This window comes from Labeo rohita, chromosome 25 (assembly GCF_022985175.1).
Source record: "Labeo rohita strain BAU-BD-2019 chromosome 25, IGBB_LRoh.1.0, whole genome shotgun sequence".
In the NCBI taxonomy this organism is placed as follows: Eukaryota; Metazoa; Chordata; class Actinopteri; order Cypriniformes; family Cyprinidae; genus Labeo; species Labeo rohita.
Genome location: NC_066893.1, coordinates 26,208,470 through 26,223,823, shown reverse-complemented (window position 1 = coordinate 26,223,823; position 15,354 = coordinate 26,208,470). Strand labels below are relative to the sequence as shown.

The following is a 15,354-nucleotide window of genomic DNA, read 5'->3' as shown; positions in this document are numbered from 1 at the left end:
TAACTAAAAAAAAATACAAAATTACAAAAAAACTATACATACTAACTACTAAATAAATAAATAAAAGAAAGAAAGACAAAAACAACAGCAAACTTGACCATAATTACAACATTTTTTTCTCTGGTTCAGATGTCACTGTGGGCTGGCATATGTAAAGCCAAAATGGAGTAAAAGTCAGTATTGTTTTAGTATTATTTATATACTATTATACTATACTATATTTTGTAGTAGTATTATGTAAATACACATGCACATCTCTTATTTATACAGCTATATATAGAGTAAATAATGCACAAATCTGTACATAAATCTTCTGTTCCAGATTCATACACATTATTATTTATTTATAATAAGTTTTTATTTTATTTAAATGTTTTCTCTGTTCTCATGTCAGATATGTATGTATGTATGTATGCATGTATGAACAAGGAGCACCTTAAAAAACCACAACAAATCCCTTGTGTGCTAAAAGCTATTACAGTATTTATTAATATCTTGAATTCGCTTTTATTTGCACATTTTCAGTTTCATAGAAGTTTTTAGTATCACTTGTGTAGTCCATTATATTAAATAATTATAATACCATTGATTGATAATTTATACATTGTGTGTGTGTGTGTGCCTGTGTGTGTAATCAGATGTTCGTTTTTTCTTTTTTCAGTTTTAATAATTTTGTTATACTTTTGACATTTTTATTATTTTTTTCTAAAAAATATTTTAAATAAGTTTTTTTTTTATTTCAGTTTTAGAAATGTTATTATTTTGACTTAAAATTTTATTTTTAAAACTTTAATTTTATTTGTGTGAATTACGTTTAAGATTTCATGTAATATTTACTTTTTTAATATATATATATACACACTCTATAATTAGTGATGGGCAAGAATTTATTGTGATTAATCGCATCCGAAATAAAAGAAAACCCCTTAACTCTGCTAAAATCAAAGACACCTTGGGTTATTGCTTTATTTTATTATTTGTTTACATATGCATACATAAGTAAAGGTTTTGGGGAAAATTAAAGAAACGGTTCATCCAAAAATTAAAGTGATGACATGAGTTACTCATTCTCATGTTGGTTCAAACCTGTATGATTGTCTTTCTTCTGTGAAAAACAAAAGAATGAAAGTCAGTGGGGTCCAAAGTTGTTTGGTTCCCAATGTTCTTTAAAACATCTTTGTGTTCCACAGAAAAAAAGAACGTCATTCAGGTTTTATTAAAACACAAGGATGAGTAAATGACTATATAAAACCTCTAGTTTGTACACTCACATGTGTGTGTGTAACGCACATATAGAATAAACACACACACAGCAATATAAACAAACATAAACACACACAGACACACAACAAAATCCACTTTAATCAGAGCTGGAATGTAAAGCTGAGAGTTGCTGTGAACCTACACACACATACACACATACACACATACATAGAGGATATTAGCTACGGGCCGTACATTAATTTAAACCTCATATTGTTTAACAGCAATGTTGTAGCCGGAGGGGCCGGTCGGCTCTGATCAAGAGTTCCTGACACACAGCGTGTGTCTTGTTAAGAGCGTCTCTAATAACGCTGTGTTAACGTGATAATAGCACTAAAACAACACAACTGCCTTTAAGGTTAAATGTGGCAGCAGTGAAAAAATACAACATTATTTTGATGGTTAAAATGCAGGTATGTTACAGATTTACTGCACTAAACAAAAATACAACGGTGTTACCATAGTTTTTCAGTCATGTACTGTGGTAGTACCACAGTATTCTTGGAAATACCTTGGAGCACCATGGTATATATTAAAGTGCTATCATTGCTGTACCATAGTACTGCAAAAGCATTTTTCTTAAAAAATGTAACATAAGTTATGGTAATGCTATGTTTGTATGGACATTTACCAAAGCAATACTATGTTTCTGGAATATAAATTATTTCAACATGTTAAATTTCTTATTTTCTAATAAGTATCCATATATTTAAAAATACATAAATACATAATAAAATATACATGTAATTAAGTAGTTTGATTCCATGTCAAAAAAAAAAAGGTAGTAACGTGGTACTTCTTGTTGGCTTTCTTATCCGTTAGCTCTGTGTACATAATACACACATTATAAAAAGTCTCTTTCATATGTTTGTGTTGTATATGGGCTGTTGAAATCCAGGATTAACTTTGAAAAGCTGCTGTGTGTGTTTAACTCAGGCACAATTCCTAATCTCAGTAACACAATATACGCACGAAAGCAGATTTTTACACACTTAAAAACACACACATGTACACGCTTGTGCAGACGGCCTGCTGTGTGTGTTTGTTTTTGAATAAGACACAGTGATTTTAGTCAGACACATGACAATGTCAGAATGAATCTAGAACATTCCAGGGCAACATCCCACAAGCAAACATTCCGCATTTGCTTTATCTGAGAATTTTTTTTGTTTGTTTTTTTTTGTTTTTGTTTTTTAAAGATGGTCTATATCAAAAAGTGGGGGAAAAAATCTGAAACAAAAAATAACTTTTTTTGGGCAGATGTAAAAACTCGGATTTGTGAGAAATTTCTGAGGATGACAACTAACTTTATCTCACAATCACTGCATGATCTTGCAATCATGAGTTTCTTTTTCACAGTTTGAGTAATTATGAGTAATTATGAGTTTATATCGTAATTTTGGATTTATATCTCGTAATTCTGAGTTTATTTTGCTATTTTGCAACCGTGTCTTATCTCACAATCAAAGTTTATTTTTCACAATTTGAGTAATTATGAGTTTATATCTTGTCATTTTGGGGTTATATCTCAAAATTCTGAGGTTACACCACCTAATTCTGAGTTTATGTTGCGAATTCTGAGTTTTATGTTATCTCACAATTCTAAGTTTATATCCCACAATTCTAAATTTATTTCTCAATTCCGAGTTTATGTCTCATAATTTTGGGTTTAAATATAATAATTCTAAGTTTATATCTTGCAGTTCTGAGATAATTTTACAGTTCTGAGTTTATATTTTGTAATTCTGAGTTTATATACTGTAATTTTGGGTTTGTTTCTTAATTCTTAATCCTTGCAATTATGAGTTTATATCTTGTAATGCTGGGTTTATATCTCATAATTCTGAGTTTGTTGTGAAATTTTAGTTTATTTTGCAATTCTGAGTTTATATCTCATAATTTGGGGTTTAAATATAGTAATTCTTATGTTGCGAGTTTATGTTGCAAAATTCTAAGTTTATATCTTGCAGTTCTGAGTTTATTTTGCAATTCTGAGCTTATGTTGTGAAATTCTGAGTTTAAATTGTAATTTGGGGTTCATATCTCATAATTCTGAGTTTGTCGCGAAATTCTGATCTTATATCGTAATTTTGGGTTCATATCTCGTAATTCTGAGTTTACACTTCGTAATTCTGAGTTTGTTGCGAGTTTATATCTTGCAATTCTGAATTTATATCTCACAATTTTAACCTTATATGTCGTCATTTTTAGTTTGTTTCTTAATTCTTGCAACTCTGAGTGCATATCATAATTTTGGGTTTATTTTGCGAAATTCAGAGTTTATATCTTAATTCTGAGTTTACATCTCACAATTCTGAGTTTAGATCTCGTAATTTTGGGTTTATATCTCGTAATTCTGAGTTTCTATCTAACAACTCTGAGTTTATTTTGTAATTCTGGGTTTATATCTTGTAATTCTTAGGTTTTTTTTATTTTGTAATTCTGCATTTATATCTCATTTTGGGTATGTACCTCATAATTCTGAGTTTGTATCTCACAATTCTGACTTTTTTCTCTGAATATTATGAAAAAAAGTCAAAATTGTGAGATATAAAATCAGAATTAAAATAATAATAATAATAATAATTAATTTTTATCCCGGAAACAAGCTTCCACAATAAACTTAGCATCAGTGTGTGTGTTTGCACTCAGAATTACCCACATTTTCTTCTTTACAAGGTAAAACATTTGTGTTACTGCATGATCAAGGTAAAGAATAAACGGAAAAAGGCAACAAACTGAACTGAACTGAGCCCAAGTATGAAGACGCTTCAACTAAATGCCACTTTACAGAGCTCTAATGAAACCCTCACACACATGCTGCATTTAATAATGTTTCCCTGATGCTTTTTATTAAAATAACACAATATTCCTTCCCCCTCTCTCCCTTCCTCCCACGCCGCAGAAAGACCCCGAGCAGGTGGGCACCGGCCCCATTCCACCTGTTGTTCCAGTAGAATATTCCGTCCCCCGGGACACAGAACATGCAGGGCACTGACTCCTCACCCCAACACTCGAAATATTTACCCATGAGGCCAGACGACACACAGTGAACCGCTGTGCTTCAAGTTGCCATTTTAATCTCTTTTCACTGACTTTGGATCATTAGTTTGTCAACTAATTAACCCTTTTGCACAGACTGCAATGGCATGTTTACACAGTTAGTAACAATAGACTGTAAAAAATAGCTTTTCAAGCCATAAATAAAGACGATTACAGGATGTTTTACAAGAAAATATTTCATTTTTTCGATTTCCAATGTGTTACCTGCCATAATTCTTTGTGAAATTATTAGCAGTATCTTTTGCTACTAATTTTCATTTTTTGTTTGGTTATTGAAGCAAATGGAAATGCAAAATTTGTTGTCATTTCCATTCAGCACAATAGAAATTTAACCAACTATGACACAAGTCAACAAATAAATGGTATTAGAACTTTTAAGACTCCTGCTTAAATTATTTAACATTACTAAATTTCTTGACAAAACCAACATTTTAGTAAAGAAAAAACAACATTAACTGTGAACGCTTTCAGTAGTGTGTAAAAGCATCCCATGAAAAACTTCATGAAGTTAGCAGATGCATGTCTAGGTATTAAATATACATATAGTTTCCATTTGTGTCACGTCATGTTTTGAGCACTACATCATTACCATACTTACATTTGTGTTATTTCGTAGTTTTCATCACTTTACTATTATTCAAGCATGTAAAAAATAGTCATAATAATAATAAAAGAGTGTGTGATAACCTTTGACTGGTAGTGTAAACAAACAAACAAATAAACAAATAGTCTGTAAAACTCAAAGCATGTGAAGTGAAAACCTACATATTAAAATAAGAAAATAGTGTGCAATATTGAAATAAATAACAGTAATATTTAATATTAATTGCTATTATGGATTTAAAAAATCAACAATATTTTTATTTTGCATAAAACAAAATATTTATATTTAGTTTTATTTAAAAAAAAAAAACAGACAAGATAATCCACCATAATAATAACAATATTTTTTATTGCGTCATTATAATTTGATATTATGTCATTATAATTTTGATATTATATACATTTTCCAAACGTATTAAATTCTTTCATATGAAGTAAAACAGCTGCAGACATTCGTTACTGTTTACAGGCTCAATCTAAAGTTTATGTTTCTAATTCGCGTTAATTTGCGCAATAATTAACGAACTGAGACTCGACACACGACTATGACGCGATTAAAGTTCCTCAGAAAGTTTCCGGCCGTTACGCAGGAAGTCGCTCCGGTGGAGCCGAAAAAAAGAACGCGGGAATTCGGGGGAAAATTCCAACAATTCCAAATATTCCATTGTTACATCACATTTCGTCATCATGTGTCAGAATAACCGTTTGAATGAGCTCGTTTCGCAGCTATTCTGAAATATCGTTATGTGAGGAGAAGAAGATCTGTAAAGTTACAGTTGTACAAGTTCTTGTACTTTACATGAAGGTTTAGATTTTTAAAGAACTGTTCAAACAAGTGCCCCTAAGAAATATGTACATAAATAAAATTCTTACCTGTCTGAAGGAACGGTAGGGAAAATGAAGTGTTTTGGGGGTAAAATCTGCCTGAGTGACTGGAAGCGCGCAAGGAAGGCTGGAATTTCAGGAATTGGCTGCAGTATAACGTGAGGAGCGGACAGGAGGGGAGAGAGAGGAGGGAGGTGTGAGGGGAGGTCCCGGCTTTGAAAAGGAAAAAGGAGCAGTCTTGGTGTGGAGAGAAAAGGAAATAAGCCCGGATCCAGGGGGATTCACATTGTTCTGGTCAGTATGAGATACAGCTGTGTCCTAAAAGTCCGGGAAAATAATCCTGAAACAGTGTCAAAAAGTCCTCACAATGTCCTTGTGTTAAGTAAAATAATGTTAAAGATGTTATGTGTGTGTGTGTGTGTGTATATATATATATATATATATATAGCTAATATGGTTTATATGTGTGTGTATTTTCAAAACAAAACAAAACAAACAAACAAACAAAAAAAAAAATATATATATATATATATATATAATATATAAATATATAAAAAATATATATATATAATAATTACATAACATACATTATATATATATATATATATATATATATATATATGTGTGTGTGTGTGTATATATATATATATATATATATATATATATTTACCATACTCAATTATTTATTATTTACATAAAATGTCAAATTTTATAATAAGAAAATATACTAAATATATATTTTATATTACTGTAATTATACTTAAAATATGATATTTTATTTTATATTTTTAAGAACAAATATTTTATATTTCTATTTTAATATTTATTTTGTATTTTGCATAGAACACTGTGTCTGTGTGGAATACTGTATTCCATAATACAATGTGGAAAATAATAGCCATTAAATAACATCTGTTACAAAAAAATAAACTAAATATGGTATATATGTCTGTAATATTTGTAATATATATTTTATTAAATGTAATTTTTTTTATTCTAATTATATGTGTGCATATATGTGTGTGTGTGTGTGTATGTATATATAATATATATTAGTATAAAGAAATGTTATTTGCAATATTTAGGTACTTACATCTACTTTGTAACATTGTTACAAGAAAATAAAATGTTTGTATGTGTGTAATATTTACAATATATATTTATTTAATTTTTTGATTTTAAGGTACTTTTCTGTTACAAGAAATAAACAAAATATGGTATATATGTGTGTAATATTTACAATATATATATAATACTACTTAATACTCAATTTGAAATATGGCAGTCATCATGGTATCAAATATGGTATCAGATAGTATTTTGATATATGCCATGCTACTCAATTAATGGTATATTCATATTCTAAGAAAATGCCATGGTACTAGACATGTCCCAAAAAAAAAAAAAAAAAAACATGGGAAAGCTGTTTTTATTTGGAAAGTATCCAAACTTGTCCTGGTGTAAAAGCAATGGGAACATCTTTTCCACACAGAAGTTTCTCAGATCACTTTGTTTTGTGTCCAACAGATTTTGGAGCCCTCTACAGGACACAAAGAAAACTACACCTAAAACCAAATCCTAAGACTCGAAGGATCCAGTGCTCCTGGGACATCCGGTGTAGTAAGTAAACATCCAACAAACAAAGCGCACGACGGAGACGCCACATCTACGATTCTAGAACTGACCTCCAATGCAAGTCAGAAGAAAACATCCCAGATAAAATCTTATTAAACACTGTTTATTAAGCACACTTACAAAAATCAAGTTCAAAGTAACTCTAGTGGTGTTCCTGAAATGCACTTAAGACAGAGAACATCTCCAAACTCCAACTTTGTTCTGGTTTCGGGCCAGGAACCTTTTCTGTCATCATAATTCTAGAACAGTTCCGATCCTGCAGTCCCAAGATTCTAGATTTTCCCCCGCAGAACAAAACTTCACTCGATCGCAGTGGCGGCGTGTTTCTCGGAAAGTCCGTAACGTACTACGATAAATAGACTATGACAAACTAGCAACATAATTTCAATTTAAAGAGAACATATAAAGTTTTACAGAGGAAGTCATAAAGGTCTTATTATTTCTAAAAAGAATATAAATTAATTTATAGCCTCCTGTTTCAGAAGAAGTTGTACTCTATCTCTTAAAAAACGTTTAAAATGTAGAAAATTAAAGAAAGAACTGTACATGGCCGCTTCTGTCGTGTGGTTTCGGTAAAGTCTTGTAAGGTCCGTGTGGTTTGGGGAACTAGAATGGACTGTACAGTGTTTTCCATTGCCTTTGGTCCTCAGGTGCTGTCGGGCCTCCGTAGCCCGTCCTGCTGGCCCGTTTCGGGTTAGAAGATCTGGTGAGTGAGTCTAACATACACATGCTACATGGATGGTTTTCACTTCTTGGACAGGAATTTCATCTTGTGTCCTAAGAGAAAAAAAGAGGAGAAAGAAAGGCTCAGCTCTTTATATACTTCACAAATGCTGGTCCATCAGACTAGGCTGTGTATGGAATAGAATACCAGCTTATTGCATACTGCATACTGTTTTTTAATAGCTATTGAGCATTTTTTAATCCAGTTTTGTTTATTTAAGATCACGCTTGATATTGCTTCCAGTTGTTTAGAGTCAAATTCAGCAGATTGCATATTGGTGCTATGCAAAATATATATTTTCTATAAAATAAAATATATAAGGAATAAAATATAAAGTTTTTTTTATTATATAATTAAAATGGCATGTTTTATATTAATATAATATATTAAAAAATATTTATATTAATATATCTATACTTATTTTATTATGAATTAAAGAGTAAATATTTTAAAATTCTATTTGAATATAAATGTGGTGTGGAATACTGTATGCCAAAATACAAAGCGGTAAATAAATGACATTAAATGATGTATAACAAGTATATGAAATATATTTATTTATTAATTTATTTACCATATTCTATTATGTAATCAAAATGTCATATTTTACATTAATATAATAAACATTTATTTCATTATACAATTTAAATGTCATATTTTATATTAGTATAATACGCTTAAAATATGTATATATTAGTATAATTATAATATTTTTAAGTATAATTTTTTATATTAAAAAGTATTTCACATTTTTGTTTTGATATACGTTTTTATATAGATTTTATATTTTAGAAAATGACATTAAATTATATATAATAATAATATGGAATTTATTTATTTATTTACCATGCACTATTTAATCAAAATGTCATATTTTATATTATTATAATAAACATTTATTTCATTATATAATTAAAATGTCATATTTTATACTAATAAATTTATAAATATTTATTTTAGTTTAATTATACTTAGAATGTTTTTAAGTATTATATTTTATATAATAAAGAGTAAATATTTATTATAAATATTTATTTATTTATTTATTTACCCTACGCAATTATGTAATCAAAATGTCTTATTTTATATTATATATATATATATATATATATATATATATATATAAATATTTATAAATATTTATATTAGTGTAATTATACTTATAATAATTATATGAAATAGATTTATTTATTTACCATATGCTATTATGTAATCAAAATGTCTTATTTTAGAATAATATATATATATATATATATATATATATATATATATACATATATTATTGTATTATATATTATATATATTATTATATATTATAAATATATATATTAGTATAATTATACTTATAATAATTATATGAAATAGATTTATTTACCATATGCTATTATGTAATCAAAATGTCATTTTACATGAATATAATAAATATTTACTTTATTATATAATTAAAATGTCCTATTTTATATTAATATAATATACTTATAATTATTTATATTAATAAACCCTGTTTTAATAACCCTGTTTTTAAGTATAATATTGTATATATTAAAGACGAAATATTTATTATAATAGCGTATTTACTGTACGCTATTATGTAATCAAAATGTCTTACTTTATATTAATATAATATACATATAAATATTTATATTAGTATAAATATACTTATATTTTTAAGTATAATATTTTATATTTTAAAGAATACATATATATATATTTTTTAATATACATTTATATATTTCATATTTTAGAACACTGGCATTAAATGATATATAATAATTATATTATATATTTATTTATTTATTTATTTATTTATCATACACTATTATGTAAATCAAAAATATTTTATATTAATATAATATAGTTATAAATATCTATATTACTATAGTTACACTCATAATATTTTTAAGTATAATATTTTATATTTCAAAAAGTAAATATTTAATATTTCTATTTTAATATACATTTATATAGTTTGTGTTTTAGAGCATTGTGTGGAATACTGTATCCCAAAATACAAAGTGCTAAATAAATGGCATTAAATGATATATAATTATTATATAAAATATACATTTATTTATTTACCATAGCCTATTATGTAATCAAAATGTCTTGTTTTATACTAATAAAATATGCTTAATATGTATTTTATATTATTATAATTATACTTAAAATATAACATTTTAAGTATAATATTTTTTATATTTTAAAGCATAAATATTTAATATTTCTATTTTAATATACATTTATAGATTTTGTATTTTAGAGCACTGTGTGGAATACTGTATCCCATAATACAACGTGGTAAATAAATCTAATAATTATATGAAATTCTAAAATATGTATGTTTATGTATGTTTTTTGTCCTGGTGAGGACATTCTATATATACAAAAGATATGCATATACTGCAGAAACAGTATGTCATTCCAAACAGGCCCAAATTCTTTGTTTTGATTCTTTGATTAGACCTGGAGGTGAGACATTACCTAAACCTTTGAGGAACTTGTTGACGCCTCTGTTCTCACTGCCTGGCAGAGAATCGAGGTAATCCTGAGCCCTCATCTCAAACAAACCTGTTCAAAAACACAGTATGGCTGTTAAACACTACACAAAACAACTGACAAATTCTCACATATAAACCATTCAAACCTTTCAGTCCCTGCCTCCGAAACTCTCTCTCCTGCACGAACCCTGCAAACATCTGCGTCTCCATGAAAACTTCCAGGAATCTCCGAAGGCTCTTGGAGGACACGGCCTTACGGAATGCCTCACGCTGGAAGGACGAGGGAGTCGGAGAGGAGGAAGATGAGGCGGAGGATTCTTCATCACGGTCATTGCCGCCCATAAAAAGTGAGTAATGACCCACGATCTCCACGAAGAACCGCACAAATGCCTCTGACACCACACTGCTCAGAGAACTGGGCTCTGATGAGAGAAAAATTAGATGCTTGATTAGTTGACACCACCCTGCATCATATTTGCTGAATGAATTCTTGTTCATTCCAATTCATTCCAATTCTTGTTTCTTACTAATTCTGGGGTGCTGATTCCAAAAATAGTGCCCATGATCATCACCTTCTCACAAATGGATGCATTTCGTAGCATTTTTGCTTTTGAAAAGTATTGTAAGGTGAAGAAGTCTTGTATTTTCCTTTAATCAGCAGAAAAACTGCTGCAAAACATGATTCCTGTCTCAATCTGAGCCAGATTACAACTATTTGTTCAATTCTCAGCTGATTTTCACACATATGATATTATTTCATGCCTAAACCTGATCTTAATGTTAAAATTATGACCAATGATAAAAGAAAATGCAAACATGAGACTGTGGGTGTTTTACTGCTTCCAAACAGTGACGGAAAAAAAAGAAAAAACAAAAGGATAATAATAATAATAATAATCATTATGATTATTATTATTATTATTATTATTATTATTATTAAATAAAAAGAATAAATATATAATTAAATACTATTTATTTAAATACTATTTTCAGATTTAAAAAATGAAATGAAATAATTAAAAAAAAAACAGTGACAAAAATGACATTTTGTGAAAAATAAAAGAAAAAAATAAATAAAAAATAAAATAATGACAGAAAATGATAATTTATTATTATTATTATTATTATTATTATTATTATTAAATAAAAATAATAAATATATAATTAAATACTATTTATTTAAATACTATTTTCAGATTTAAAAAATGAAATGAAATAATTAAAAAAATTGACAAAACAAAAATGACACATTTTGTGAAAAATAAAAGAAAAAAATAAATAAAAAATAAAATAATGACAGAAAATGACAGATTTTGTGAAAAATAAAAGAAAAAAAACAAAGAAAAAAATTAAGTAGTGACAGAAAATGTAAAACAAAAATGTATTTATTAAAATTATAAAAATTAATAATAAAAATTATGTATTTATTATTTTTATTTTATTAATCAGATTTTGTGGAAAAAATGAAAAACATACATATATACATGTAGTGACAGATTTTGTGAAAACTAAACTAAAATAAATAAAAACATAATAACATTTATTAAATATTAAAATTATAAATAATAATAAATACATTTTATATTGTACATTACACACAAACACACACACACACACACACACACACATACATATATATATATATATATATATATATATATATATATGTATATACTCTGATTAGGAGTTAAACCATACATATCAAATACTTATTTTGTCATGAAAAGCTAAACTAAACTAAAACTAAAAATGTAAGAAAAAAATGTTACCTGAAATAAATGCATTAAATGTATAAAAACTACTTTTATAATGCATTATATTTAAAAAGTTACCAAATCTTCGTTCAAATTTTTTAAAAGGAAAAAACAAAAAATAAAAAATAAAATAAAAATGAATAAATGTATTAAATATAAAGATAAATATAAAGTATATAATATAAATATATATAAATATATAAATATAAATATAAATATATATATATATAATATATGTTCAAAAGCTAGGTATTATATATATATATATATATAATATCTAGCTTTTGAACATATTTTTCCACTCCTACTCTTTTACTGATTATGAGTTAAACCATACATATCAATCCTTTTTTTTTGTCATGAAAAGCTAAACTAAACTAAAACTAAAAATGTGAAAAAATGTGTTACCTGAAATAAATTAAGGAAAAAAAAATATAAAAATAAAGATAAATTAAATAAAAAATATAATAAAATAATAAATAAATTAATTATATATATAAACTTTTTATATCTAACTTTTAACATTTGATATTTTGAAAATTAAAGCTAATTAAAACTAAAACTAAAAATGTGAGAAAAAAAAAAAAAAAAAGTTACCTGAAATAAATGCTACTTTTATAATAAAACTACTTTTATAATGCATAAGGGTTATCAAATCTTTATTCTATTTTTTTTTTTTTGAAGAAAAAAATAATAAATAAATATTTATTTATATATATGTATGTATTTATATTCAATAAAATTTTTTGGAATAAACAATTAATTAATTAATTAAATAAGATGCAGGGCTGTGTTATCTTTCGAACCCCTGAAAATAACGGATCAGACAGTAAATTACCGCTTGGATTATCAGTCACGTCACACGCCAGTTCCTTCCTCCGTTCTAGAACGTGTTCAAGAGCAGCCTGGAGTTTATGAGGCAGAATCGAGTCCTCATCATCCATCTGAAAAGGGAAACACAAACACATTTACTTTGTTTCATCATCGAAACACACAACCAGTCTAAATAAAAGACCAAAACTACATTTCATAGCCATCGAGTACCGTACCTGTCGCAGGAAACGACTGCTGCCAAGGTCGACCACCAGGACCTGAAAGAGAGCAGAGGACATGGTGATGTCATTTCCTCCAGCACTAGCTATCTCAGCCTTTTCCCCGCTATCGCAGCTATTGTGAAGAGGTCAGAGGTCAGGGCCGCCCACCTGAGCAGGAAGTGCTTAGAGAGAAATATTAGAAATGTGTCCGGCCTCTGATCATCTCTGTAAAAGAGCCCAATCCGGTTCTTTTGTCCATCCAGAAATATATATAGAATATTAACACCACATCCTGGACTTTATTGGCCTCGTTTCCTTCCCACATTAGTCATAATGAGGTGTAACATTCGAGAGGTCAAAGGTCAAACAGCTGAAAATAGCTGTGGAGATTTTCTTGTGTATTATTGTATACATTCATGGTGTCTCACCTCCTCTAGCGGGAGCTCTTTGAGACGGGCCAGAGAGCCAGACAGCAGCCCGACTATGAAAGGTGTTGGCGTACAGACGATGTCCATCATGGACGGTGGCAGAACCGGGATGTACGTGTGCTGCCAGGTGAACGGGTACAGCAACGCCACCATGGCATGACAACATTTAGAGAGGGTGCTGAAGAAAAAGAGACAGGGAAATTTGTTAGTGGCATAAACATGACTGTGCTGACACATTTACACCACAAGATGGCAGCAGAGAAGAATCAGTCAGTGCTGTTTGCTCAAGCAGGCATCAGTAATACTATTGCTTATTCTTTCATGGGAGAGGATACTGCAAAATACTGATAAAGTTAGTAATAAAATACTTTTTTAAAAAAAAAAAATTAGTTGTTTGACTTTGGTGTAAAATATGACTCATTAAGTCACCCATTAAGATTAAAAATAGCTTAAATAAATAAATAAATAAATAGATAGTATGTTTTTCCATTACCAGATTGGAAATAATAACAACAAGAACAATACAAAAAATAGTGACAATACAATCAACAATCGTTATTGTCAGTTTATCCGTTTATCAGATATAATAATAATAATAATAATAACAACATAGTTCAAAATGAATATATATATATATTCAATAAGAAAACTGAAGAAACGTATTATTAATATTATTATTATTAACAATAACAAAGAGATAAACAGTCATTATTATTAGTTTATCATTGTAATACATTTTTTTTTAAATTCAAATAAATCTAAAATAATAATTTAAAAAAAATCCAATGATATTTTTGAACATTGCTCAAAATAAATAACAATTATAACAAAGAGAAAACCAATCGTTATTATCAGTTTATCATTGTTATAGAACAATAAATATTTTTATTTAAATAAATATAAAGTAAATTTAAGTAAAAATACATTTTAATCCAATGTTATTGTTGAATCGTTTCAAATAAATTATAATAATATTAACAAAGAGAAAAACAATTATTATTATCAGTTTATCATTGTTTTAGAAAAAGATTAATATTTTTATTTAAATAAATATAAAATAATTTCAAATAAAAAAAAAAATTAATCCAATCTTATTACTGAACATTGTTCAAAATAAATAATAACAATAATAACAAAGAGAAAAACAATCCTTATTATCAGTTTATCATCTTAAAAAAAATATATATATATATATATATATATATTTTATTTAAATTTATATAAAATAAATTCAAATAAAAATATTTTTTTTAATCCAATGTTAGTACAGAACATTGTTCAAAATAAATAAAAACAATAATAACAAAGATAAAAACAATCATTATTATCAGTTTATCATTGTTATAGAAAAAAATAAATATTTTATTTGAATAAATATCAAATAAATCCAAGTAAAAAAAAAATCATTATTGAATACTGTTCAGAATAAATAATAACAATAATAATAACAAAAAGAAAAAAAACATTATTATTATTGTTATAGAAAAATAAAATGTTTTATTAAATAAATATAAAACTTTCAATTAA

The 15,354-nt window shown here is 27.2% G+C and overlaps 2 protein-coding genes across 3 annotated transcripts in view; both read right to left on the bottom strand.

Moving 5' to 3' along the window:
* LOC127156488 (transcriptional enhancer factor TEF-3-like) overlaps positions 1 to 5,929 on the bottom strand; it is a 52,522-nt gene extending 46,593 nt beyond the window's left edge. For both annotated transcript variants that reach the window (XM_051099371.1, XM_051099372.1), the window contains exon 1: positions 5,803 to 5,929. The gene's annotated coding sequence lies outside the window, so the exon portion shown is untranslated. The remainder of the gene's footprint in view (positions 1 to 5,802) is intronic.
* A 1,542-nt stretch (positions 5,930 to 7,471) lies between these two features.
* The window catches only part of si:dkey-82f1.1 (DENN domain-containing protein 2A), a 46,057-nt gene continuing 38,174 nt past the window's right edge, over positions 7,472 to 15,354 (bottom strand). The window contains exons 15-20 of the mRNA XM_051099369.1: positions 13,828 to 14,005; positions 13,415 to 13,456; positions 13,204 to 13,309; positions 10,758 to 11,033; positions 10,595 to 10,681; positions 7,472 to 8,166 (exon numbers count right to left, since the gene is read on the bottom strand). Coding sequence (XP_050955326.1) covers positions 8,135 to 8,166; positions 10,595 to 10,681; positions 10,758 to 11,033; positions 13,204 to 13,309; positions 13,415 to 13,456; positions 13,828 to 14,005 — 721 coding nt within the window. The 3' untranslated portion in view covers positions 7,472 to 8,134. The remainder of the gene's footprint in view (positions 8,167 to 10,594; positions 10,682 to 10,757; positions 11,034 to 13,203; positions 13,310 to 13,414; positions 13,457 to 13,827; positions 14,006 to 15,354) is intronic.